We start from the raw sequence: 27,241 nt of genomic DNA on the forward strand, positions 1-27,241 counted from the left end.
GCGTAGAAATGCCAGGCTGGAAAAAAAAAGAGAGATCAGTATCAGGAAAAGTTTCTCATTATAAATTTTTTTCCACATTTTTATTATATTTCCATGTTATAACAAGATGGTTTTATATATCACAAATATTTTCAAGTAAACACAAGATGTTTTCATGTTATAATGAGATGTTTTTATGATATAACATTTTTTTTCATTAAAACATGATGTTTTATGTTATAACAAGATATTTTCATTTTATGTTATTAAAAAATATATTATTAATTATTATTATTAATATTAAATATATAATAATAATAATAATAATAATAATATATTATAAGAAAATATTTTTATGTTACAAAACATTTAATCTAAACTTTTCATATTCTAAAAGAAAAAAATGTTCACATGAAAACATCTAATAAATTACAACATGACAATATCTTATCTGGAAAAATGTGAAAAAACATCTTGTTATGACAACAAACTTTTCATATGATTGTCTGACACTGATCAGTTTTATTTTTCTGGTCTGGCACTTCTCTGCTTCCGTACAGCAACAACAAAAAGCTGTTTATAACTCGACAACTCTGGTTCTAGTTTGCTGTTTCGTTTCCAAATAAAATGTGCTGAAGCTTTTTAAGTTGGGGGGAAGTAAATTGAAACCTGCCTTCAGTAATCCCTTGGTCAGGGATGAAGGCCTGAATGATGCTCCTTATAGATTAATTACAGCCTGACAGAGGAGGACAGACGCGCTGAGGAAACAGAGTAGGCGAGCTCGTCAGGCGTCCATGGCAACACGAGTCGTCTCTGCAGCAGCTGAGCTCCTCTTCAGCTCCGGTCCCGAAAAACATTTCAATTCAGCCTTTGCGATGTGCAGAGCCTGCAGACATGTATGCTGCTGAGGTCACAGAAAGTTGGCAGATGGTTGTTTCTTCTTCGTGTTGTTTTCCCCTCTTTTTTTTCTCACCCAAGTTAATCTCGGAGCTATCTTTCGCTAAACTCACAGAGCAGCGAACGGATCGATTAGTCAGTGAAGAGCAGCGTGCTGTGCACTTTCTTCAGCTCTCAAACTCAGGAGAGAAAGACTTTCCAAGAAGCAGGAGATGAGTTTTTGCTGTTCATGTTGGTCAAACCTTTGTCTGTTTGAGAGGCTGTCATAAAAAACAAACACATCCTGGATATTCGCCATCCAGGACTTGACAAGCAGCCATAAACCAACCTTTTTTTAATGGATATGAAGTGGAATTTGTGCCAAAATGGATGTTTGTGCACATCAGGGAACACGCTTTGTGTCAGTGTTGAGATCCAGCTGCTCCCCGGATGAAGACGATGATGACAGTGTCGTGTCTCCGCGTCCGTTCAGCCGGGGTCACGACAGCTGCCACGGCGGGTTGAAGAACTTGATGGCGTGAGTTTTGGCCCACTTTGAGAACACAGATTTCTCAGTGATGAAGCGGTGGCCGCCGTACGGGGCGCTCTCATGGAGCAGGTACTCGGCGCACTCGTCCCGGCTGCCCGCCTCGTAGTAGTGGTAGGGAACCTTTCTGTATCCCTCCGTCCTGAAGAGGACACGACAGAAAAGAGAGGAAGAAAAAAAGACAGAAAGCGAGAGAAGAGAAGAGATAGAAAAAAAGAAAGACAAAAATAATGAAAGAAAGAAAACAGAATGAAAGATATACAGGACAAAAAAACAAATGAAAAGAAAAACAAGAGTGAAAGAAATAATAAAAGACAGAAAGAAATAACAATAGAAAGAAACAAGGAGAGAAAGAACAAAAATGGCAAAAAGAATGAAAGAACCAAGAAAGAAAGAAATAACAAAAGAATGAAAGAAAGAAAGACAGATGGAAGGACAAAAAGAACAAAAGAAAACAAAATATCAAAAAAAGAAAGACAAAGAAAAGGGACAGCAAGAAAAAGACAGAAAAAGAAAGAGAGAAAAGAGGACAAAAAGCATAAAAAAGGTAAAGAAAGAAAAGTATAATTTCTCCTGGTTTCTGAAAGTCGTCTTTGAAATGATTAACTGTGGATGTTTCCATGAATCCAGGTACATTTTCCAGTTTGTTATAGTTCCTGCATCTAAATGAAAGAGCAGCTCTGTGAACCTCAGAGGAAAATAAGATATATTTTTTTGAAATATAATTTTACAACAAGCCACGCAGCAACATCACACAGCAAACGCGTGTATTTAATGAGCACAGAGATTGTTTAAACTGTCATCCAGTAAATAAATTGATAATGAGACGAGAGGCAGCGGGATCAATCTGACTCAGCTCACCCTGCGATTGGCCGATCGATCACATTTAATCACATCAGTGCAGATTTAATCAGAGCAGCCGCATCACGACGTCACAACGAAGGTTAAAAGTAGAATCAGGCTGTAATTTTATTATCATGTTATTGACTCTCAGGGGAATCAAATCATGTTATTGTTGGAAAATTCTGTTGTTTTTATCAATAATTACAAACAAGCTGCGAGCTAAATTGGTTACTTGAGTTTTTATTTTGCATACATTAACATTGTGGTCTCATGTTATGTGCAGCTGTATAAACAGCTCATTGTTCAGCATCTTGACATGCCAGTACGAGGTGGATGGATTTAATTATACTTAAACTATTATTATTATTATTTTTGAATACTTGGGTGAAACATATCTATGTCTAAGTCTTAGAGCTTTAACTTAAGCCTGTCAAAATGCGAGCAAAAACAAAAACGTTTTCAGTATTAATCAGATGCATGAAGGTATTGTTTCATGATGATTTTGCTTCAAGCATCTTTTTAAAACAGCTTTGGACGAATTCCAGTCAGCAGATTACAACTTTTATTATCTGAAATAAGAAGAAAACTAAATTATTAAAGTATTAAACTGAAGACACAGCATTCAGCAGTTTGAAGTGATGCTGCCTCGGGCAAAATCCTGCTCTCAGCAGGTTTCCCTCATTTAAAAAGACACAGGAGCTGCTGTTGGCGACCAGATTTATTCGATAAATAATGTTAATATTGGTAAGATACCACGACAATGTTTATTCCTATTCTGACTCATAATGTACAGTCGGGAAGTTGAGTCATTCTGACCTGGATTTCACTTTGAGTTTCTCTATTTACAGTTTGCATCTCCAAACCATTAAAAAGAAGGAGGAATCAATGACAACAGCAGCGAGCTCGCAGCGGCAGAATAGATTCATTGAGCACTCTGCAGTTGGTCTAATAGCGAGTGACGGCTTTATGAGAAGATGACTTGTGTAACAATTTCATTGGGAGAATGAACACAGACAGAAGAGAAACAGCCGTCACCAGTGGGTCCACGGCGAGAAAGCCACCGTGGCTGTCTGCCAGCTTACAGTAACACACAGCCCAATCACAGCGGTGCGCTCCGGCGTTAACAAATAAATTCAATTTCACCCTCTCTCTCTGCTGGGGTCAATTCTGACTCCAGCTCCGAACGTCGTCACACAAAACATCACTTCTTCTTGTTGCACCGGAGCAGTCTGCTGCCAAAAGCACTTTGTGTGACACTAAATTGTCCATTCAGAAACTCAGTGAAACACAATCTCTTCCTGTCTCGTGCAGGAGAGGAAGGAAATAAGTGAGAGACAGGCAGGCAGAGAACGCCGCCCCTTAACTGCCTCACTGAATCATAAAATCCTCGGTGCTGGTTGAATTATCACTCCTCTCTGCCATGTGTCTGGGGCTGTTTATATTTCAACTCCCGCTGTGCACGGGGAACACGGAGAGGATAAAAGGCAGGATTTTCACCGCGTATTAGGTAAAAGTGTTTGATTCGGGGGGATAGAGAGAGCTCAGGTTGAGCTGCGAGCGCGCGGGGGAGACGTAGGGAGAGAGTAGGCGAGTCAATCAAGGCTGAGATGACTCGAGACGGAGCAGCCATGCCCGGAGCAACAGCATCTTGTTTGTCATCCCTCCTATGGCCTCGCAGCCAGACAGTAATCACTCACCCAAGAGTCAGAGAGAAGACGACAGGCCGATATACAAATAAAACTTTAAGCAGGGGAGGGATTGGGTGCTGCAGCCCAGCCACCCGCAGCATGGCAGACACTGCAGCCTGCTGGGTATTCTAGGCAGGGAAACATAATGGTATTCACGGCACTGAGAACCCAATATGGATTTCAGCATAGAAATTCAGCCATTAAATCCAAACGGAGGTTCGCAAATGTATTCCAACAGGGCAGCCCGCGATTATGGGCGGCTGCAATTGGCCGGCGCTGCTGAGAATGTGAATCTAGTTTTGGAAGTTTTTATAAGAACGTGTGCATTTTTCATCCGAGTATGGAGGGAGAGAGTCGGTGTCTTACTTGCAGTAGGTGTCATTTATCATGCCGTAGATATGGATCTCTTTGCACATGTCCATGGCGAGGATGAGCGTGAACCAGCCGGTGCTGAGGTAGGAGCCGGACTGGATCCTGCAAACACACAAAGAAACCAATCTCAGTCAAACATTCATCTGCATAAAAAAACACTAAATAATTAGCATTAAAATAAGAAATGTCAAGAGAGTTTCCAGGACGCTGCTTCTCTGACCTTTGTACTCGTTGCTCTCGTGTGCTTGTAATGCAGCTGATCTGAGAATTAAAATTATTCTAACAGCTGTTCTTATTGTAGGTTGCTCTGGATAAGAGCCTCGGCTGGGGATCAAAAATGTAAATTTCAATTTAACTGCATCTACAGCACAGCCCTCAGGTGAATCACCATATGTCTGTCATAATGTAAGTTTCACAAGCACTATCTGTCATTTTAAAGACCAGTTTGCTTTTGTTTGCATTAATGGTTAAAGAGGTTGTAAAATTCACACTTCAGTCAAATAACAAACAAAAAACAAACACTTTTGTTTTTTGCTTCTGTTTTTCACAACTGCTCAAGCCAGTAATCATGACAAACTGCTGTCAGGTCACAACTCTGGTGAAGACGACGAGCATGCAGATGAGCTTTCCTCAGATGGTTTCTGACGGTTTGTTCAGAAACTCTTCAGTTCTTTAAACCAATTATTGCATCAGCTGTCTGGGTGGCTGGTCAGTGGTTATGATGTTGGTTGGATGTACTGCCAAATTAATGGAAAAGGCATTGGAGACGTCTTATGGAAGTGAAATGAACATTCAGTTAACCGGCAACAGCTCTGGTGGACAGTCCTGCAGTCAGCATGCTGACGGCACGCCCCCTCAAAACATGTGACATCTGTGTCATTGTTTTTGTAATAAAACTGCACATTTTAGTGTCCTTTTATTGTGACCATCCTGCGGCACACCTGTGTAATAATGATGCTGTTTAATCAGCATCTTGATATGCCACACCTGTCAGGTGGATGGATCATCTGAAAAAACTAACACAGATTTTTCACAACTTTGGGACCAACATGTAAGAGAAATACTGTAAATCTAGTGAGTGCATTTGGAAAGACTTCGATCTTTAACTGGAACCTGTGAAAAATGGGAGCAAAAACAAAGTTTTGCGATTCAGTATGGTTCAAAGGCTGAGAGAAGAGACACACTTTACTGGGTTGTTGAACAGCTAATCACAACAGCAACACACACGTCGCCCCCTGTGGATGAAGTAGGACCCCTGAGGGCCAATCAATAAGAACATGCATAATCCTTTCATCAGCATCAGACCAGCGGTGTTATGACCTCAAAGTTAAAAAATGTAAGCTTTGATCATTTTCAAACACACAACACACTGTTGAGAAGCATCTTGACTCGAGGTTTTTGTCATAACCAGACTAGTAAGTGGGTCATAAAGTGTACACCCGCATGGCAGGTGGCCCCGCGCTTCCAGAGGGCCCCCTGCCTCTTAGCAATGCAGAATAATACAAGGAGCCTTAGACCTTGTATAAATTAAATGGAGTGCACAGCATGATAATGATAATAATGAGGGGAGGAAATGGCAGCATCACCAGAGTGTGACACAGAAACAGCGTGGAGATTATGGAAGACCACAGGTGTCACTGAAATGGTTATAAAGCATCTAATTATTGACATCTAACTAAAGAATAGATATAAAAATTATTTAAAGACCTCCAAATGAATAAACTGATTACATTATAATAGGGCTGGGCGATCCCACCTTCTCCTGACTGCAGGACTCTGACTTTAACTTCTGTGCCATCAATCATTTTAGAAAATAAACAAACTTTTGAGTAGGCTTACTTCTCCTGAAGCTGCCAACAGCCTGCCAACATTCCCAGTTAGAGGAAAGGGTGAAAATAAGGTCATGTGCTTGTGGCCCCAGGCCCCAAAAACATTACATCTTCCCCTGGTAATAATAATGAGAGCTCAGTGCGCCCTGCTGGATGAGACACTGTTTCTAAATAATTCCAACCAAGTCTGATTAAACCTGAAACTAACACAGTGTAGTCTGTAGAAGTCTAAAGAAGTCACTTTCTACCTCTGCAAATTTGGCTATTTCAGACACTTGGTGCTTTGAGGAGAAGCTGCGCTCTGTTTGTCTGTCTCACTGTGCTGCTGTCGGACCATCAGCTGTTTCATCCGCAGTGATAAAATGCCCTCGCTGTGTTTTGGCGTGAGATTTTCCTCGGTGTCATGAGAGCGTGAGACAAGAGTCCAAAAGCGTGAGACGCACGGCAGATGCGTGGGAATTGGCAGCCCCAGTGGGGAAAGGGTGAACAGAATTTTTAAATAACTGAAATGCCCAACATGGGCAAGATTATGTGGGTTAGAGGTTCTGATTTGTCCGGGCTGTCGGACATGTCCGCGCACTGGAGCAGGCTGGACATGTCGGCGTCCTGGAACGGCCTGTCGGACATGTCAGCACGCTGGAGCGGGCTGTCTGACATGTCAGTGCACTGTTGCACATGTCCGTACTGGAGTGGGTTGTTGGACCTGTCTACGCGCTGGAGCCGGCTGTCGGACATGTAATATAATTAAATTATCATGTTATTATCAGAATTTTAATTCAGCTTATATTTAAGCCATTATTTCTTTGTTCATGATCATTTTATTTTATCCTGGATTGTACAGTAATTTGAAAAGTCTGTTTAAATGCGAGAGCTGTTAATCAATCGGTCTGATGATCTATGATAATAATTATGATATCACCTTGAAGATGGTTTCATAATGATTGTGAAACATAATTTTAAAAATGTAAATATGATCATTACAATTACAGTTTTTCTCCAGCTTTTTCTTTTTCCCCCTAGACACCTTCCTTTGCTTTTCTAAAACTATCTTTCTAAATCTATGAATGAAAATCTCACAATTTGTGGAACACTTCTTGCCAAGTTGCTCATTGACTTTTTTTCCCCATGTTTTAGAAAGAAAAGGAACCAATTTGCTCAGGGCTCAAAGGTTTTAATAATTGTGTAAGGCATCTAAAATCAGCAAAAGAAAATAATGATGCTTTAGTTTTCAGAGAGTTAACTTTAAATCTTATTTTTATTGGCCCTCTTGATACCAGTTACAGGTTGCTTTTAGGCTGTTTCCATGACTCCATTGTGCTCCAAGACAGGACCATGATGAAAATACCAAAGCGCCTCCCAGAAACAGCAAACTAGAAAAATAAACTAACCAGCAGAATAACTGGCATACTTCCTAAAATAACACGGATGTTTGGAACAGCAGATCGTGTTAACCATGATGCATCCTGTCAGCGTTACCAGCAGGAATGCTGCCCGTTATAGCTGAAGTACCTTGGACAGCTCCAGCATGCCTGGCTGTTCCAGGATCAGCACCTTGGACAGCGTTCAACACAAACTCCAACTGTTTCCCAACAATTTCAGCTTGTGATCCCATAAAAACTGACAGCATGTCTACTTGTACCCCTCCAAAAACTCACTGCAACTCTTTACCAGCTGTGACCAGTTCAACCACATAACAAATGCATCATTTTTAGCTGTAGAATTATTCAGTAATTCACTGGAAATCAGTTGTGCTGGTGGCAATAAATCAGGGTTGGCCACACTACTGCCTGAGGGCTCGCAGCAAATCGTTAAAAAACAAACTAGAATATGGTTTGAGCATTTTTCTGATAAACTGCTCTGTATGTACATTGAAATTCATAGTTTAATCATAATACCCCCAATTTTTTTTATTTTTATAGCACCTCTCGTACATAAAATGCAGCCCAAAGTGCTTTACACGTGAGAGTGCCAAAAATGTAAACCAATATATATATATAATGTAATATACAACACAGAAATATATATACTGTATATATATATATAGTCAAAACCGTAAAAACGCAGAAAAAAGCATAAAACAAGTTTATAAGAAATAAAAACCATAATGTGTCTATATATAAATAAATAGAAAAAATGCAGTGGAGGTCCAGCACATAGTTGTGGAGATATTTCGGTCTTGGTTAAAGACCAGCAGACCGACCAACATCCATAGAGCCATGCTAAGAGCAAGAAGAGGGAAGTCTTTAAAATAAGCGAAAGCCTAATTTGGTGCAGCAGAAACATGTTTCTCTACTGTCCTATCCTGTTAATCATCTCTTGACCCCTCGGATTTGTTTTGCGACCCCTCGGTTAGAAACTAAAATAATCTACCTGTTAAAGAGAGCAGGAGATTGCTTCGGGCTGTAGCTGATCCACTTTGTCATGAACCTTTATCACAGCTAAACAGGTTGTGATCCAGAAGTCTCCATCTCTCCTTCTGGAAAACGAAATCAGTAAGCAAAAGACTGGAACCATATCATTGCTAAAAAAATCCTGCACAAAGCTTCCCAGCAGCCTGAAATATAGCTCATTAAAAATATGTAATTTCCACAGTTGTGTGAAAAACATTGTTGTGATTCAGAAATAATTAACTGTAAAACTCCTTTCTCTCACATTGTTGTGCTGAGAAAGCAGCTGGTGTACGACTGAAGCAGGTCTGAGTGATAACTAGAAGTTAATTTCAGAAGCAATTCACGTCATAGTCCAGCCTGCTCCACACGAACTATTCTTCATATCATTCATCTCCGTCACTTAGCACCTTGATAGAGAGGACACATCATTTTCTCACCTCTTGTCAAATGGCAATTGCTGCTAGCTTTTCAAATTATATGCAATAATGAATTATGAGAAATAACGAGCAAAGACCTTATTAAAGCAGAAAGGGAGAGGGTGGGGGTGGATGATGAGATGGATGGAGATAAAGAAACGATAGAATAACTTTACAGAGCTGTGTGTCCAAAACCTGTTAAAGATATATACTGTAATTTTACCTTTTGATATATTTTTTTAGGTTTGAATCTACAAAAGACATTCTTTCTATAATATGGAATGATTCTAACATGGTCCAAAGATTGTTAAAAACATAAAATTACTCAATAAAAATCTTAAAACCCAATAAAAATCATTATAGTACCCCCATGAGGCCATCAAAAGATAAGAGACTCGTATCTAGTTTTTACTTTAAATCTTCGCTGTTAAAGTGATGGATATTTAGCCCCCTGCAGCACAGAAGATATATAAAATAAGCACAGTTTCAAGTTGGGAACCCAACTTTGTGTCATCAATTCAGTAAATGTCTCCCCTTCTGTTCTTGAGTTATGACGTTGAGTAAAGGCCAGGAACGTGTTTTTGCAGAACATTATGATGTCAAAGTAAAGTTAATCATTGACATTTTGAGCATAAAACGTAATCACTTCATTGTTTTACTCTTTTAGATATTTGTGTGAAATTTTGTAATAATTAGTGTAAGAACACTTGAGTTATAGCCAAAACATGTATTGTGAGATTAAAGTGTTCTTTGACCACCAAGATCTAATCAGTTCACTGTTGAGTCCAAGTTGACGTTCGTGCCAAATTTGAAGAAAGTTCTTCAAGGCGTGCTTGAGATATCATGTTCATGAGAATGAAATGGATGCAAGGTCACAGTGACCTTGATCTATGACCAACAAAATCGAATCAGTTCATCTTTGAGTCTGAGTAGACATTTGTGCAAAATACTCCCTCAAAGCGTTCTTGAGATATTGTGTTCATGAGAATGAGACAGATGAAGTCAAATGACCTTGACTTTTGACTACCAAAACCTAAAATTCTTTGCTGAGTCCAAGTGGATGTTTGCGCCAAATTTAAAGATATTCCCTCAAGGTGTTCTTGAGATATCACGTATGCAACAATGAGACATACAAGATCACAATGAACTTGACTTTTCACCTTCTGAACACCAAAATCTAATCAGTTGATCGTTGAGTACAAGTTGACATTTGTGCAAAATCTGAAGAAATTCCCTCACAGCGTTCCGAAGACATCATGTTTACCAGAATGGGACGGATGGATGCAAGGACAACCCAAAAACATAATCCCTCCAGCCAGGTCTATTGCTGGCCTGGAGGCATAAAAAGGTTTGCTTTATTATAAGCAGATCCCAGTCTAGGTGCCACATTTGTCACAAGGGCATTCTCTGGTTTGCATTGACCTCCTTAAATAGATTTCAGAGCTGCTGCAAAATATTATGCAAACACATGCATCATTAAATGCAAGGGGGTCAAACTGTAACACAAGAAAACATTTACACAGTGCAGTCTCCACATTTGTACATTTCATGGCTCTCAGTGCTGCCGGTGAACACTGCAGCAGCGTCTTGTGCAAAGACAGTTTAACATGACACGACGCTGATGAGAAACTGATTTGTTGTGGGGCTTGAACCTATGAATTCTCTGATAATGGAAGGTCGCTGCAGACACATGACCATCAGGATTACTGCTGCAAGCTTTCCTCTTGAAGTCAGTCTCCTATCTTGGGTGCTCAGTAATAATTACTATGTGGTTTAGAGATGAGTCAAATGATGTGGATGATACTCGTGACGTCTGTCCTTGGTGCTCGCGTTGATGAAGTCTTGAGTTTCTGTAGGTGGTGCTCTTAAAATTGTCAGTTCAGCTTTGTTTTGCTTCTGCTTTCAAGTTAACCTGCTGATTAACAAGTGAAATGTGTCATGCACCCCTGTGCAGCTGAGGATTTGTTCTTAGGGCCGAGCTGACAGCATGATTATTACAGGATCTGAAAAGGTTTCAGGAGCTTGATCCTGGTCGAATCATTTTTTGGCTACAGGGCCGTGGAAAGGTTTTAGAATACATGAATCCAAATGGCCCTGACCCCCCCCAGTCCAGATAACCCTGAACAGATAACAACGACCAGTCAAATATATTTTATTAATATGGATATTTAGTCATTTCTGTCTCTCAGTTGCTCCCTCAGTCAAACTACTGGATGGATTGCCATTACATTTTTATGGTGCTAAGGGGCTACAAAGGCTAAACACTTGTGACTTACAGTGAAATATCCTGACAACTTTTGGATAGATTGATATGACCTTTGGTACACACATTCATGCAATTATCAAGATAAATTGTGGTAATTTGGGGAATCTCTTCACTTTTCATCAAGCAACCATCGTCAAATAAAAACATTAATTTTACCATCATGACATTAGCATGTACCTTGCAGAACTGCTCTGCCCAAGTTGAGCTTCACAGTCCTAAGCTGGTCCTAAGTGTCCAACTCTACTTTTGCTAGTTAAATGGTGCATACTCTGGGTGCAAAGTAAGGCGCAAAAGGGGTTGTATTTAGTCTCTCAACTGATATTATGTGTGTTTTGGATGTTACATGAATTCAATCAAAGTGTCATATCCTGTTCCCTTTAAGACCCAGGTGCATCTACACCTGGTTCAACACTATTTACATGGTAGAATCTGAACACTGGAGAAACGAGCAGCTGCTGAGAGTAATACATTTAGGGCAGTAATGTGTGGCAGCAAATACTGTGGGACATTTAGAAAGGAAAACTAAAAACTTTAGTTATAAACTTGACAGATGAAATGAAACTAAACTTTTAGTTTCTGAAATAATTGATTAAGTTGCGCAGCTCCTTGTTCGTAAATGTGCACAGCATCTCTCTTAATGGGGAGTCTGCTGCAAAGCTTTAAAGAATTAGGGCTGTACCCAACACAGAGTTGTCAGTCGAATTAAATGTGGCTGTTCAATATGAATACTGACTATTAGTTCCTTTATAGAGAGTTTAAAAGTTTGAAAAGGGTTCAGCAGGATGTTCAGTGTCATAGTCATATTCATGAAACATCCTAACCAATGTAACTTCACTCACGACTGATCGAAAATGTGCAACAATTTTTGCAGACACTAGATATCAAACAAAAGCCAGAGACTGTATCCTATCAATTCACCACCTCTACACAGAAGATAACGTGATCTCAGAAAAGGCTTCCTCCACGTACGCAGCTGCAGAAAATTCTGGGGACCAAAACATCCCCATATGTGACTTTTTATCTTATTGTTATTGTCTCAACCATTGTACATATTGTATCCCCAAATACTCTTTTAAAAATATTATTTTAGGATGCATTTTAAGATCAGGCAAGGTACTACAGATGAAAAGAAGCTTCCCAGCTCACTTGGGTGCATTTACATTTGTTTAATTGTGGATTAATGTACATTGTCCCTTCTTAAAAAAAATATCACAAAGTACTACACACTGAAAAGACTCTCAGTCAACGGAGGGGTCTGTGACTGATGATTCGAACTTTTGACTGTAAGGCGGCACATTGCACTTGCACGTCTGTGGAGGTACCATGAATGCTGAAAGTCACACGCAGGTTTTGGAGCAACATATGCTGCCATCCAAATGAAATCTTTTTCAGAGACGTCCCTGCTTATTCCAGCAAGATAATGCCAAGCCAAACTGTGCATGTGTTACAACTGGCCCATCTGCAGTCCAGACCTGACTCCCACTGAGAATATGTGCTGCATTATGAAGCGCACAACATGACACTGGAGACCCTGGACTGCTGAACCCCTGGAGATGTAAATCAGGCAAGAATGACAAGACATGAGGGCAAATACACCACTATCCTTCAGAGCTTAAATCACAGGAACAACCTGAAATTAATTTTGAAAAAAAACACACTACAGATTTTCAAACATCCCTACTGAGCATGTGTCTTCAAAGCCCAGAGTGCACAATGTAGTTGAGCTTTTTAGTTTGATCGGCCAAACAAAACTCTCTGTCACACATACTGACACTCGGGCTGCGGGGAGGTGAAATTACAAAAAAATGCAATTTGTTGTAATAAGGAAGTGGAGGAGCACAGAAGGGAAATGGCACATTATCAGTGATACACAGCTCGGCAGCTCTCAGCTGTCAGAGCTGTCAACACATCACTATTACCCTGCATTATTCATTAGCCATTTGCCACTCTAGCAGAAGACACACGGAAATACAGGCACACACACATCTGCACACATACACCGTGTCCCCAGTCGAGTGCTGAATGTCCTGGAGCAAAGGACGCTTGCTGGAATAAATAAAGGGGTGGGATCTGCTGACCTGATAACTAACATTTCAAAGCAGATGTGTGGAAGTGGAGAAAACGACTGATAGAATTCAAGGTCTTCAACAGACAATGTGTTTACCTATGGCAATCATAATGGCACAACTTTGCAGAGAGGACGCTGTTATTGTGTGGCCAATTTAAAAGAGAGATAAGGCACGGTGTGAAGCTGCTTTGGCAGGCGACAAATAACATCCAGAGCCGGAGGACAGAGAGAATGCAATTTGCTTGTTTTGTTAAAGCAGAAAAACACAGCCTTTTACTCAGAGACGGCAAACAAAAGGTGTCATGAGGTCTGGCTCGACGCCGCCTGGCTTTTTACCGAGTCTCCTTTAGTCCACACTGCCACGGCTTTCTTGAAAAATGGAACATAATAAATTGTGTTTGGGCATGAACAACGGCGAACAAAAATGAGAAAACACACGTAAAAAAGCTCTGTTGAATCCTTCTTTCTCTCTCTCTCTCTTCAACACAAGTCAAGTGAGGCAGGAGTGATTGGGACTGACATGCTAGGACGCCGCAGCGCTACTGGCACTGGGAAATGAAGGGTGTTTGAGAAATGAAGTCGGACACTCTGGGCAGGGTATAAGTAAATAATCCCCGAAGTCTGACTGAGCCGCAGCTTTTTGTGCTTTACCTGCCGAGCGCCAGAGGCTAAGGAGCTGCCCGGGATCAGCGAGAAGCTCCTCTACCTCCGACTCCGTTAAATAACTCGCACTTGACATTCACAGCAGGGAAGCCGTCCACGTGTGCGAGAAAATCTGAAGTGACGACCTGTTTAGTCAAACCATGCTGTATGTGTTCCTCTGCAGCTGCACAAATATGATATGACACCTGTCCAAAACACTTAGGGAAATACAACTCAGCTCTATTGTGAAAAGTCGATCTCTACTCTGTAAATCACTTTGAATGTAAAAGCTGATTATTGACGACACATCAGACAAATGTTAATATAGTAACACACAATGCAGACAGCTAGCCTGGCTCAGTCTAACTGTGACAAAAGCTCAAGTTCAGGCGGGTTTCATTTTTCAGGCTGAAAATTGTGTACGTTCTCATTCCAAAGTCGTCAGACACTGCTGCTTTTGCAGTGCTTTCGGCGTAAGAGTGACACCAAAAGCCACCTTTCCCGTTAACATGATGTGCGGCTGGATGGCATCAGCTGAGAATGTGGTCAGAGAGGAGCAGTCGCGGTGTTATTATACTGGATGACTGGCATCAGCACACGGATTGACTATCACAGCTGTCAAGCATGGTGAAATTCCCCTTTTTGTAGGATTGAATAACTCATTAAAATTGAACTTATCATAAAAGCAAGCACTCGTCCGTCTTTGAGAAATATGTATTTGCCGTGTACTTTGAGGTTTTAGTTCAGCCTATGTCCTGTTCACTAACATTGAAGGGCGGGCTTTATGACCTATACTGCGGTGGATAGGTCCAACAAACCCCAGACTTTCATGTTGAGTCTGATGTTCAGTCTTTGTTTGCTATATTCTGCGATTTTTGTCATCTGTAAATCTTTTGTGTGGACTACATAAATAAATTATACTACTCTTACCAGCTTTTTGCTTGCAGGACTATATTTGCAGTTGCGGTGGAAAATTTATGTATAAAAGTACTTCATTAAACTTTATTTTAACAGTATCTATTAAATGATATTATAACAGCAGTGTACTCAGCTTTACTATTTGATAGTAGCTACTTTATTTAACTTTACTGAAACTGCAGTTCAATCAGTATTTTTGCATTTTAGTAGTTAACATAAACTTAAAGGACATTTAAAAAATAGCGCGATATGTATCATATATTGTGATATAGACTTAAATATTGCGATAACATTTTAAAGCCATATTGCCCAGCCCAACACTGAGGTACAATCAATCGACCGGACACAGTGGGAATGGCAGAGGTACCATTTTTCAAATCACAAGTCTCTGTAACATGAAAATGATGCTATAGCTTTTATTTGAAGGTAAAATAAGGTTGCATAATGATGCTTTCATGTCTGATTTTAAGTGACTGCAAAGCACCAACACTGTTTTTGAAAGTACCATATGAATAAAGTTATACTATTATGCTAAAGAGCAGGATCAGTGCAGGACCGTCTGTTCTTTTTAGCCGGGTCAGCGCGTGCTTTGACGTGGAAAGACCTCCCTCACATCCATCCTTTATCAAGTTACTTTAGACAGAATCTGCAGAGAGCATTTCATCAGAACAAACCAGGTCTTCCTCATCTCCTGGAGGAGGAGGGTGGGCGTTATATCAACCATCTATCTCTCTCTCTTAATATCTTTTTCTGTCCTCTATTCAGCTTCAAAGAAATTGCCACTCGACCAGAGCTTCAATCGTATATTGTCTGAGTTTCAAGTGCCATCTAGCCATGGCAGGTAAACACAATGCTATTTTAAGGAAGGGCTTCATCACCTGATGTTATGTTTTAAAATTGATCAAATCTCCATCGACATGAAAAGCAGACTTTCTTCTTTCTGATATGTGATTTTCTCCCTGCAGCAGGATGTAACCTAATGCAAATGACTGTTCGTTATTAATTGATTAGTTTATACGACAACGGGCCGCGAGACAAGTCGTTGCATTTGCCCATGAGCGAGTTCTGTGTGGAGGAGCAACACACTGTTTCTTTCCATGTCTCTGAAGCAGCTGAGGAGCCTCTGGGACGACGCAGTGACAAAATCGAGAGCAGAGCCGCGGGGTGAAAACAGGGCTTTTTTGTAACATTTTTCTTTTTACACAGACCACAGAGCACAGCAATTTATTTTAATGATGAGAATAAGCAATGCAGCCGTGTAGGCTTGCTGAGGCGTTTCTTAATTCTGCCGGGAGGCAATATGAAGCATCAGGGGTGACCTCCGCAACCTGCATTATGAAAAAGACAATTTGCTTTCTTCGAGTCGAGTTTTGTTTACTTTTGTACCAGTATGCGACGCTAATAATAACCAGGAAGAGGACGTTAAACCTCAAAGAAAAGACGGCTGTTGATACAGAGACGCTCCATCTTTTGAGAGCATGATGTCGGGTCACAATGAAGCTCCCTGCCAGTCTCTTTTAGAGCTGCTTTCATTATTTTTCCCTTTAATGACTTTAAACTATGAACTCCTTTTTTGTTTAACCCACTTTACTGGCATAAAATGTTAATGTAATTGTTTGTGCTCTCTATGTAAGACCCGGGGGGTATCACGGTATACCAGGGTATTTGGAAATCCCAAAAGTATGTTTTTCAATACTGTCATAAATACTGGTGCTCCTCTTTCTATAAAAAGCATTGTATGCAGTGCACAGCATGCACCACCAGAACTCAGTAATGGAACAGACAGCTGAGCTGAAAGACACCATAACACCTAGTTGTGGAGGGAGAAGTTACAGGACTATAAACAGCCGGCAGCCATGGGACCGTAGGGAGGCGTGCAGCATGAATTATGTTTTTATTTTAACCACACTGGAGCTGGTGATTATCGGATCAGTGGACTAAGTAGATTACTAACAAGAGTAACCAAGACAGTTTGGGTGAGATATTTTTTGTTTCTGTAGAGACTGAATGAAGTTTACAAGGCAATTAAACTCCCTCAGTCTTCCGTGACCGAGAGAAGGTTGAACTCAGAAAGACTACAGATGTAGTGCTGGTGCTTCTCAGTTTAATAAGAAAAATAAGTGTGAGAATATTACTTTTCTTGACATTTTGTCTATTTCTATTGTGTATTTATTAGTCAAAAAAGCCAAAAGGTGTGTGTGTGTGTGTGTGTGTGTGTTGGGGGGCTACGCACTACAAGTCTAGTCTGCAGTGCAGTCTAAAACTTCCTCTAAAACCTCTAAAACTATAGTGACTGTAATTAATGAGGACAGAAACGAGGAAAAAAGGCATAATGCTGTGATGAAGCGAATGTGTGAGAACAGATTGTTTCTACCTGCCTCATAGCAGGAGACAAACAGCTACCAGTGCTTTTGTCTGCCAACAGAAAAGGAAGATTTTCACTCTGTTGCAGGGTCATGAATCCCTGAATATGTTCTCAAAGCTTCACTAACTTTCTCCTATTGTGGTGTTGTATTCAGCACAGAAGACGCATTTCTGCTCAATGTTAAAAACTCAAGTGGTATCGATAATAGTCAAGGTCTCCTTTCTATGTTCATCTCTAATCCAAGGTTGTAAATTCTGTGTTTCTGTTTAGATTCAATTTCATGTTTTCATTTTGATAGTTGGATTTCTGAAGAACAAAAAGCACATCACTTGTACAGTACCGTTGTACAGTATGTTTTCTTCTCTTCATGTTAGCACTTATCTTTTTACTTTTGAAAAATGTGTCATTAAAAACAGCAGGTTTGAGGCTCTGAGTTTGACCGGTTTTGCTGTTGGTGAATCTGGTGCCCAGTTTAGCTTCTGGTGATATTAAACTGCAAGCTCAGTCCAAGATCTAACTGGACTTTTTATGAACTTGCTTCCTTGCAACTTCTTGAGGTCATTTTTGAAGAAAAAAAAAAGAAGTAAAATTTAATTGGACTCTAGCTTTATTTTTTCCATCCAAGAAGTGAGTGTATTCACATTCTCAGTGTGAAATCAGTCCCCATATTTCACTTTCTTCCACAGAGCGTAATCATGTTAAGTAGAACCTGAATGCGTCAAAATCACAGACACAGATGCAGGTTTTTATATAAACTGAGGTATTAAACAACAGAGAAGCAGAACAAATCATACTTTCTAACTTCAGAAGAACTTCTGTGACACAGAGAGCAGGGAATACAATGTACTAATTTATAACAAGCTTCTTCTGCTGCAAATAAAGTTATTCTACAACAACTCAGCACCTGAACAACACACACTATTCACAGAGACAACAACAGGTGCAAAGAATGTCCCAATCAACCCAACGTGAGTCCTTAAACTAATGAAATCAGACAGAGCAAAGAAAGAAGAAACACTAATGAACCAGGGAGAAAATCACTACAACAGGTGTGTCAAATGAATGATATATTTAGCTAAATTATTGCAGGAACAGTTTGTTTTGTTTTCTCACAAAGTCTACTGCTGGGATACTCAACTTGCTTTGGTTGGGGGGCCACTTTTGCAAAATGGCAGGAGGCCAGGGCCCAGTTGCAGCAGGCTCATACATGTTTCTAGGATTTTAGGACATTTCAAGGATTTTTAGGATGTTTCAAGGATTTTAGGGTGTTTCTAAGATTTTAGGACATTTGCAGGATTTTCTGACATTTCTAAGATTTTATGAAGTTTCTGGGTTCTCAGCTCACTTGCAGGATTTAAGGATGTCTCTAGGATTTCATGACATATCTAGAATAAAAGAACGTTTCTGAGATTTTAGGATGTTTCTAAAATTTTAGGACATTTCTAGGATTTATGCACATTGGGAGTTTAGCTAGGACCTCTGCCTCGGGGTGCAGGGGATCCTCCACTGGCACTCTTTTTGATAAACAGACTCTATTTTGATGCTGTTTATGCAGTCTGGCACCTTCTGTATACTAAATGTACAAAAACAATTCCTAGTCTGAATCCCTTTATTTTTAGTGTGATTAGAAATTGAACTTGGGGCCACCCACCACCCTATCAGGGGCCAGATTTGGCCCATGGGCTGTAAGTTAAGTATCACTGTTCTACTGTACCTAACACTGCATTAAAACTCAAAATAAAACAAGTCTGGTGTTCCTCACAGTAAAGATATCTGTCCAGATAATCTGTTTCCTGGGATCATGTTTCCTCTGGAACGCTATAAAACTGTCAGTGTACATTTGCGACTGTACTACTCAATGACTTAGAAAAGATAAGACTGCAGATATATATTTTTAAAATTTTACTCCATAAATCTCCAGACAAGACCAAAACCAGTTTGATTTGATCCCATTAGCAAGTACTGTCGATATAGTCAAATTAGATACAGTGCAGCCAGAGTAGATAAAAATATTGCTTTCTACATATTTATGTTTCGCTTCCCGTTCCTATTCCTCTGTGTCATAGAGCTCCATGTTCCCTTACATTTCAATGAAGATGGGAACTATTGATTTTGAGTTGATCCCACACACACACACACACACACACACACACACACACACACACACACACACACACACACACACACACACACACACACACACACACACACACCATCCTGCTGCCATAAATAGCTCAGAGCACAAACTGTGTATTAATCCGCAGCTGAAAATAGTTCCCAAAACTGCACTATTTATCCATGTTGAGTAACATTTTCCTTATATTACAGTGTCCAGCTGTTTTAGGAAACAACTGGGCTTCTTTTTGGACATGACACCATATATTTGTAACCAATTTATAAACATTTAAATGTTCAGCAGAAGTCAATGGGCTCTGGGGTGAGTAACATGCAAAGCAGGGAAGTTGGAAAGTACCGAGAGACTAAGACGTCGTGCCAATCGCAGCATTTTTTTCAGAAGTCGTTTTTTTATTTCTTTGCAGTGGGAGTGCTCATCACTGTCACTTTTTACCCGGACGGCTACCACAGACCAACTATCACATCTTAACTGAAAAAGTGCTGAACAACAATAGCATTAAATGTCACATATTTTAATAGAATGTATGTATATTAATATTAGTTTCTCCCTATAACCCCAAACAGAGTGGCGGCTCCATCTTTTCTAACGCCTACATTTTCACTTCCGCAGATATTCCATATCATACAATTCACAGCCTCCCAGTTCAAAAAAATATTGTGTCTCTTAAACGCTCCCAGTTGAATGTTTCCTGGAATAACTTACAGAAGGACCTAAAACTGTCGGAGCTGATCACTATGGGGGAATTTAAGTCACTTTTACAATGTCGAGAAAATAGCACTATCGGTCAATGTGACTGCTACTCCGATGATAACTGACATTTGATGATTGCACTTTTTGCATTTTAACTGGAGATTGTGCTCGCTCTTTGTATTGTGTGATAGTTGTATTTGTCTGTCTGTATTTATTGTTGTAACCTTGTTTTAAGCTGACTTTAAATCTCAATGAGTCTTTCACCTGGTTAAATAAAGGACGTATATAGTGAGCAGCCGCTTGCTGACACGTTCGCCTCGGGTACCAAATGTGCTAAAACCGCCAATGCAGATGAAACGCACCACAAGTATCTTGAGTATAGAAACAGCAGTGAGCATGGACAGCTTTCAGAAAGCTTTTTTTCAAGTCTGGACCGGATGTTGAGCCCTCTGGACAGTCATCTCCACAGGATGTTAACAGCCTGGAGGACCTGCGGTTGTTTATTTCGTAAGTAAGTTTTTGTCTGTCCAGGAGGTTTTGAGTTTTCACGAGTGGGTGAGTTTTGTTTAATATTTTTTCTCATTTTGTCTCATCCAAAAAATAAAAAATAAAAAAAACCCAAAGACAGCTTGCTTAATTGCTTTCTCTGTTTTGTCTTCAGATACGTAACAATCTCTTTTCTTGGGGATTAGTCTTTTGTACTGTGTTCCTTGGTGGCCTGATGATATTGGATTTTAGTCCTTTGGGTGTCTCCTTCATTGTGGTTGAATATTCTTTGCAGTTTTCATATTTTCTCTCTCTGAAAACCCTTTCCTGTTCACACTCAATCTCCGCTCTTCTGCGTTTTTATCACCTCTATCCACATTTTCTCTCTCTGACCCTTTCAACTCTTCCTCTTCTTCCCCTCCTACTCTGTTCTGACCCTCTGTTCCCTGCCTTCCCCTCTCGCTCGAGTTAATGGCCTCGTTGTCCTCCTGTACCAGATGTCAATATGAGCGCGGTGAGAAGACGGAGGACAGAGGGCTGGTAAAAAAAGGGGACAGAACGGCTCTGATCTCCCCGTGTGGACGATGATATCCCTGCAAACAGCCCTGACATTTTGCATAGAGGATTTTGTAAAGTGGAGTACTCCCTGAATGGCTAATCCGGGTACAGTGAGCTTTCAGAGTCAAATTGGGCTCCGTTTTAGTGATGATGGAGACCAGGAGGGACAGGACTCTGTGTGACACGATGAAAATACCACAGTCGAGTAGAAATTTATTCTTAACCTTTCCCGAAATATGCCAGGAAAAAAAGTCGGAGCATCAAAGCACGCTGCTGCGGCTGATGATACATTTATTCATCTATCCTGTCATCACCACTCAACCCTTTCTAATGTGAGATCTCACTTAGCTTGTGGAGCACAATGTTCGCCTGTTGGAGATGTTAAATGTCACCGTAATCAGCTTTAATTATAAACCTTTTAGGGAGGTGGCACACGACAGATATTTCAGGGTAAAATACAACTGCAATATCAGCTAAAAATGAGGGCGCAACAGTAAAATGTGCCTCATTAACCCCAAGAAAATGCTGCAAAAGTGGAAAAGAGGCAGATTCATAATGGCTTAAGTACTGAGTCTGGCCAAAATCCAGATTCTGGTAAGTCTACTTTTTAAAGTCTCTTTTTAAAGTTTGTCTGGTGTTTCTGATTAAATGCCTGGCTGCAGTGGAGGGGCAAGTTTTAATAATCCATTTATGATTAATCAACTGTCAGACTTATGGTCCAGTAATTTGAACACAATGAATAACATTGTTCGTTAACATGAACTAATGTGGAATGACAGTTTTATGATTTCAGAATAAGTCATTTTCAATATGTTTCAAATGAAAAACTGTATAATATGTGTAACTGTGCAATATGCAATGCTGACTTGAAGCCCTCTTCATTTGCCTCTCTGAATTTTTATTACTAAAATAAAAACAAAACTTGTTTTGAGTGATTTCTTTGAGAAAAGTTCAAGCAGTGCTCTCATCCAAAAAGTGATAAAAACTAGGTGCTGGACCAAGAAAAAATAGATATGAAATAATAAATAAAGTCTACACACGAGTGCATGCTCCCATGAAAATATATTGGATTACCTCCACACGTGTGACATTTCGGGCATTAGCCCTTCCTCAGACATTTGTCTTGTGTGGAGGTAATCGAATAAATTTTCATGGCAGCATGCACTAGTGTGCAGACTTTATTTATTCTTTCATATCTATTTTGAGTACTTTCTTTGTCATTTGTAGTTTGTTTTTAAGAGGGGAAAAAAAAGATTAAAATCGTAAATCGAGTTTGGTGTGACAAAAAACGGAGATTTGAAATCCGAGTGGGAAGGCTACAACACTCAGTACTGTTGGTTGGGCCAAATCCAAACAAGCCCAACCCCACAAGAACAGGTGAACCAATGTGAACATTTATTATGATTTTTAGACCATCTTAAAAAAAACAACCTTTTCTGGCTTTCTTCCAAGTACACGAATGTTAACCAAAGCCTACGACTTCAGAAATACTTTTGATTTTGTACCTTTTTGTCTGTTTATGAGCTGCTTTTCTGTGATCTTCCTTCACCCATCAGCTCCTGCTGAATTTTCCATGTTGACTGAAATGAGGTTGCCTCAAAAATGATATGTAAATCTAATCTGATATCATGATCATAATCCTGTCACGCGTAGAGAAGCGCGGCTGCTACATAATTGTCTAATTACATGTGACACATTAACATAATTAACAAACACACTTACACTAGAGAGGTCTGATCCTGATATGACGGTCATAATGACAAAATAATGTTTTGTTTTTTTTTTCAAATTTACAAACAAATCCTTCATAAACTACCTTTTACTTTACTTTCAGGACTCTGTTTACCAGGATAGAAAATGCTTCAAAGTTAATGTTGCTTTATTTTACCCATGTTAATCTAAAAATGCCAGAGCGGAGAGAGCAGAGATAAAAAAAGATACTCGTGTCTTCATGTAGTCCTGTAAATTGTTAAATCTGTGAGGAGGGAGAAGGTGGAGAGCTGCCGTGTCTCATATCCTGACATGTTCCTCCCCTGCAGACTCTGTGCTGTTAGCATGATCCAGGCTGCTGTGTTCACTGACACTCTGCATGTAGAGAACATCCATCATCCTAACTTGCTGCATACTCGCTACATTTGTCCCCTGTCGCGTTCACAGAAAAAAACCACAAACACCCCAATGACCGACCAGATGGTGCTAAATGGCGAAAGCCAAAAAAATAACACATCCCCCCCCCCTCTCTTTCCTCTAGCTCCCTCCTACACCCTTGCAGCGATCCCTCCCCTCTCCTGACATGTTCGGAGCGCACGGTGAGGGGTTTCCACTGATCTCCTCATCTCCGCCTGGCAACCAGCACTTTAATAATTCTCTCAGTGCAGAAGAAGGCGTCTGATGCTTTTATGCCCACCACCACCCCGGCAGTTTTCTCTCATTAATTTCGCAGCACCCCAGTGAGTCTGAGGCAGAGACTTCTTTGGGTCTAAGGAGAACGTGTCTGAGCTGTCTGTTTTACATGCAACGTTTCTTCCTCTATGTCCCAGGTCAAAGTAAATGCATGATTATGCCTTATCTGCCTCTTGATATAATTCATAAATCACAGCCATTCCAGTGCTGCATTGCTTTGATAATAAATCATAATTAACTCTGTGCTCATCCCTTAAACTTTGAAAATCTGACCAAATTGGCTTAATTTCTTTCAAAATACAGGAAGATGGCAATGGGCAACCCAGGCAGAAATGACCCAAAAATTAGCAAAAGAAAAAAAAAGGTAATACTATACCTGAAATTAGCAAAGAAATTGGAACAAGTAGAAGGAAAATACCTAAGAATTAGAAAAAAAAACTAAAAAGTACAAAAAAAAAAAAAATACCTGACAACTAGCAAAATAAAGAAAGAAAAAAAGAAAGAAAAAAAGAAAGAAAATAGTCAAACAACAAAAAAAGAAAATGAAAATGTCCTGGAAAATATGCTTAAAAATTATACTAGCTTTGCAAAAATATTTTTAAATATATAATTAAGATACAAATATAGGTTTTCTTTTAACTTTTTCCAGACAGAAAAGTTTCTTTTCTTTTTCCAGAAAGACAATTTGCACAGTGGTCCAATGTTTAATCCTTTCAAAAACATTGGAATTGCAATTTAGGAAGAAATGTACCAGAAAATAACAGGAAATTAGTAAAAAGTAAATGATTTTTTTTTTAATTATTGAAAAAATGCATAAAAATTATAATAATTTTGTAAACCAATTTTAAAATATAATTATGATAATTAGAAATAGTTTTGTTTAAAAAAATCCTACTAATTTGTGGCAGTTAGCCGCATTTTTTTTCTTTTGCCAAGCTGCTCATTGCATTTTTTTCCCCATCTTTTTGAAAGAAATAAAATCAAGTGTCTAAAAGTTGAAATGCGTGTTTAAGGCATCTGAATGCAGCACAATAAAAGTGACGTTGATCCAGGTTACGAAGGGTTAAACAGACCACTGCCAGTACCATGAAAATAAAAAGATCTAAATTTTTTGAAAATTTTGACACATTAGAAAAATGATGTTCCTAATTAACTACAGCCCAAAGGAGAGGAAAATGTTTTTACCATAGGTGGAAAATAAGGTGTATGATGTTGAGTTCAACCGATTGCACTTGGATGCTTCAAAAGTGAGTCAAAGTCAAAAGCAGTCTGCCTGCACTGATAGTTGTTTCCACACAATTACCGCCCACAGATATAATTTCTCTGTCTCAGTCACACTCCAGCTGAAACTTCAAAGCTGATTTCTCTCCCGAAACAACTGGGCAGATATTTCAAACTGATTATATAACCTTGTTTCTCATTTTAAAAGACAAAGCCAGATTAGTCAACTAGAGCTCAGCAGTGAATCAAAGTGTGCCACACACGCTAAGCATATTTTCTGTTACATTTTAGGGCATTTAGCTGATGCCTTAATCCTCAGCGACGCACAATGAGTGGAACGGCAAATTCTGATTTCAGTATTTTTAGTTAGCAAGCTCATGTTTTGTGCCAGTGCTGTGTATTTTCAGTATTCACTGTCTGCCCCAAATTCTCTTATTGTCTGAGCGAGAAAGCCTCTTCATTCAGACCACCATGGGACACTTAATCCATCCAGTAAAACCCAAAATTAATGATTAAAAAGAGGCTTCATCTTCTTTTAAGCAAGAGGACCACCCACATACGGCAAAAACAATTAATTTTAACAAAATTGTAAACTAAGAGTCTGAGGACACTAAAACAGGTCTATGAGGCATCATTAGAGTGCCAAAAACTGCAGTTTCTCTCACGGCCACTTGAGGCTGGCTCCAGAAGAGAGTTATTCCCCATAGACCTCCAAGTTAAACGGATACTTCTCCCAAAAATGAAAATTCAGTCATTATTTTCTCACCCTCCTGCTGATGGAAAGTCAGGTGAAGTTTTATAGTACAAAACACTGCCAGAGTTTCACAGGTAAAACGCGTTGCACTTATCTCCCAAACAGTTAAAGCAAATGGTGACCTGGATTCAAACGTTAAAAAAAACCCAAACAAAAACATAATAAAATCACAAAATGTCTCCATAAGGCTCTTTTGAAGTAATCCAAGTGTCCCGAAGCCCCGACGTGCCAAGTTGTTTAGAAAAACGTCACCGCTGTGATGTTTTTAGCCTTTCGCTGTGGAAGTTTTGATGTGCCTGAAGTGTTAATGTTTTTGCTATGGACTTGAAACTTCCGGTCAACAGTTGGATGTTAGCGACAGTTAAACAGATACCACAGCACCTTAAACCACGAGGATTCATTCACTGTGAGTGAACAACAAACAGACAGCTCTCCAATTCATATATTACTAATATTTGCAGGTCAAACCGGTGATCTGTGGTGACAACATGTGACTAAATAGTCACAATCGGAGCTCTGCAGATACGAACACACAACTCACCTGCTCATACTACCACCACTATCACTTATTGAGTAAGACTGTTACGTGATGATTAATTCACTGTAAGCTGCAAACAAACTAACAGTTCTCCTGTTCATATATTAATAGTATCTGCAAATGCTCCATGGTCGCAAAATGTGACTAAAAAGTCACTGTCTGGAGCTCTGCAAAAGCCCTGCTTTGTGTGTGTGTCTGTGAGAGGTGGAGAGCCGTAGGAGAGAGCTGGAGAAATGAAACACTGGTTGCTTATAAAAACTACGTGACAATTTAGCCTCAAAGTTGGCGATATAGTCATTTTATATATCGCTTGTGGAACAAGCTCAAGCATATGCAATATACTGCCCACCTCTAAACTGTTTCCATAAATTTCAGCACATTTGAATTCAGTATGTGGTTTAGTTATTGCTGCAATAAAAAAAAGGCTTTTCAATGTAAAAGGGAAAAAAACAAACGAAATGAGGCTATTTGATGAATAAAGGCTCTTCTTTGTCTTTGTTGGTTTGTTTTGGTGCATGAGTTGTAGCTTCAATTTAAAATGAACAGGAGCTGTATTTTTTGGCTCTTGGGTGACCAGACAGTCAGACCAAAAAATAAAGGCTTAATTTCCAACTCTAATACAGTTTCTGCTGCTTTTTAAGCCACTTTATTGTGAAAGGCAAGAATAGAAGTACTCAAAACAGCACATAGAGTACTGCAGATGCACACCGGCTCTAAGGAATTGTACATTTAGTTCTTGAGCTTTGCAGTCAAAGAAAGGAATGAAAAAAAGAACAAACAAATAATGGCAATAAATTACCAGTTTGAGGTACTTCATATTCAGTTTTTGTTTCAGATTTGGTGCAGCAGGGGAAGCTTTTTAAAATTCCTTTTGCTATTGTTGTTGCAGCTTTCTTTCAAGTCAATTAAAATTCATACCTGCCATTCACAGCATCTGGGTTTCAATCTCCCCCTCACCACCCCCCCAAAAATAAAATGAGGTTGTTGTTGACAGGTGACAGGTGGGTTGTGGGAAGGTTGCTGGTTGACAGGTGGCCTGTTTCCATGACACCACAGCTCACACTCATTACCAGCCCACGAGTCACCCGTGTGGGTTTGCATACATGATGTTTGGTACATACAGAGGCTGTTTGGTTGATGTGAGTCTGAGTCTTTGCTCCTCTTATGATTTTTTACAAGCATTTTCATGTTTGTAAAGTAAAATAAAGGTTGAATATTGAATATGAGATATCAGACAGTATAATGAAGGCTCCTT

At 39.6% G+C, this 27,241-nt stretch overlaps 1 protein-coding gene across 1 annotated transcript in view; it reads right to left on the minus strand.

Moving 5' to 3' along the window:
* Positions 1 to 373: 373 nt before the first annotated feature.
* Positions 374 to 27,241, minus strand: part of st6galnac3 (ST6 (alpha-N-acetyl-neuraminyl-2,3-beta-galactosyl-1,3)-N-acetylgalactosaminide alpha-2,6-sialyltransferase 3) — an 89,232-nt gene continuing 62,364 nt past the window's right edge. Inside the window, exons 4-5 of the mRNA XM_088085836.1 lie at positions 4,300 to 4,407; positions 374 to 1,544 (exon numbers count right to left, since the gene is read on the minus strand). Of these exons, the coding sequence (XP_087941962.1) occupies positions 1,355 to 1,544; positions 4,300 to 4,407 (298 nt within the window). The 3' untranslated portion in view covers positions 374 to 1,354. The remainder of the gene's footprint in view (positions 1,545 to 4,299; positions 4,408 to 27,241) is intronic.

This window comes from Plectropomus leopardus, chromosome 12 (assembly GCF_026936395.1).
Source record: "Plectropomus leopardus strain MGB_pleo_1.0 chromosome 12, ASM2693639v1, whole genome shotgun sequence".
Classification (NCBI taxonomy): domain Eukaryota; kingdom Metazoa; phylum Chordata; class Actinopteri; order Perciformes; family Serranidae; genus Plectropomus; species Plectropomus leopardus.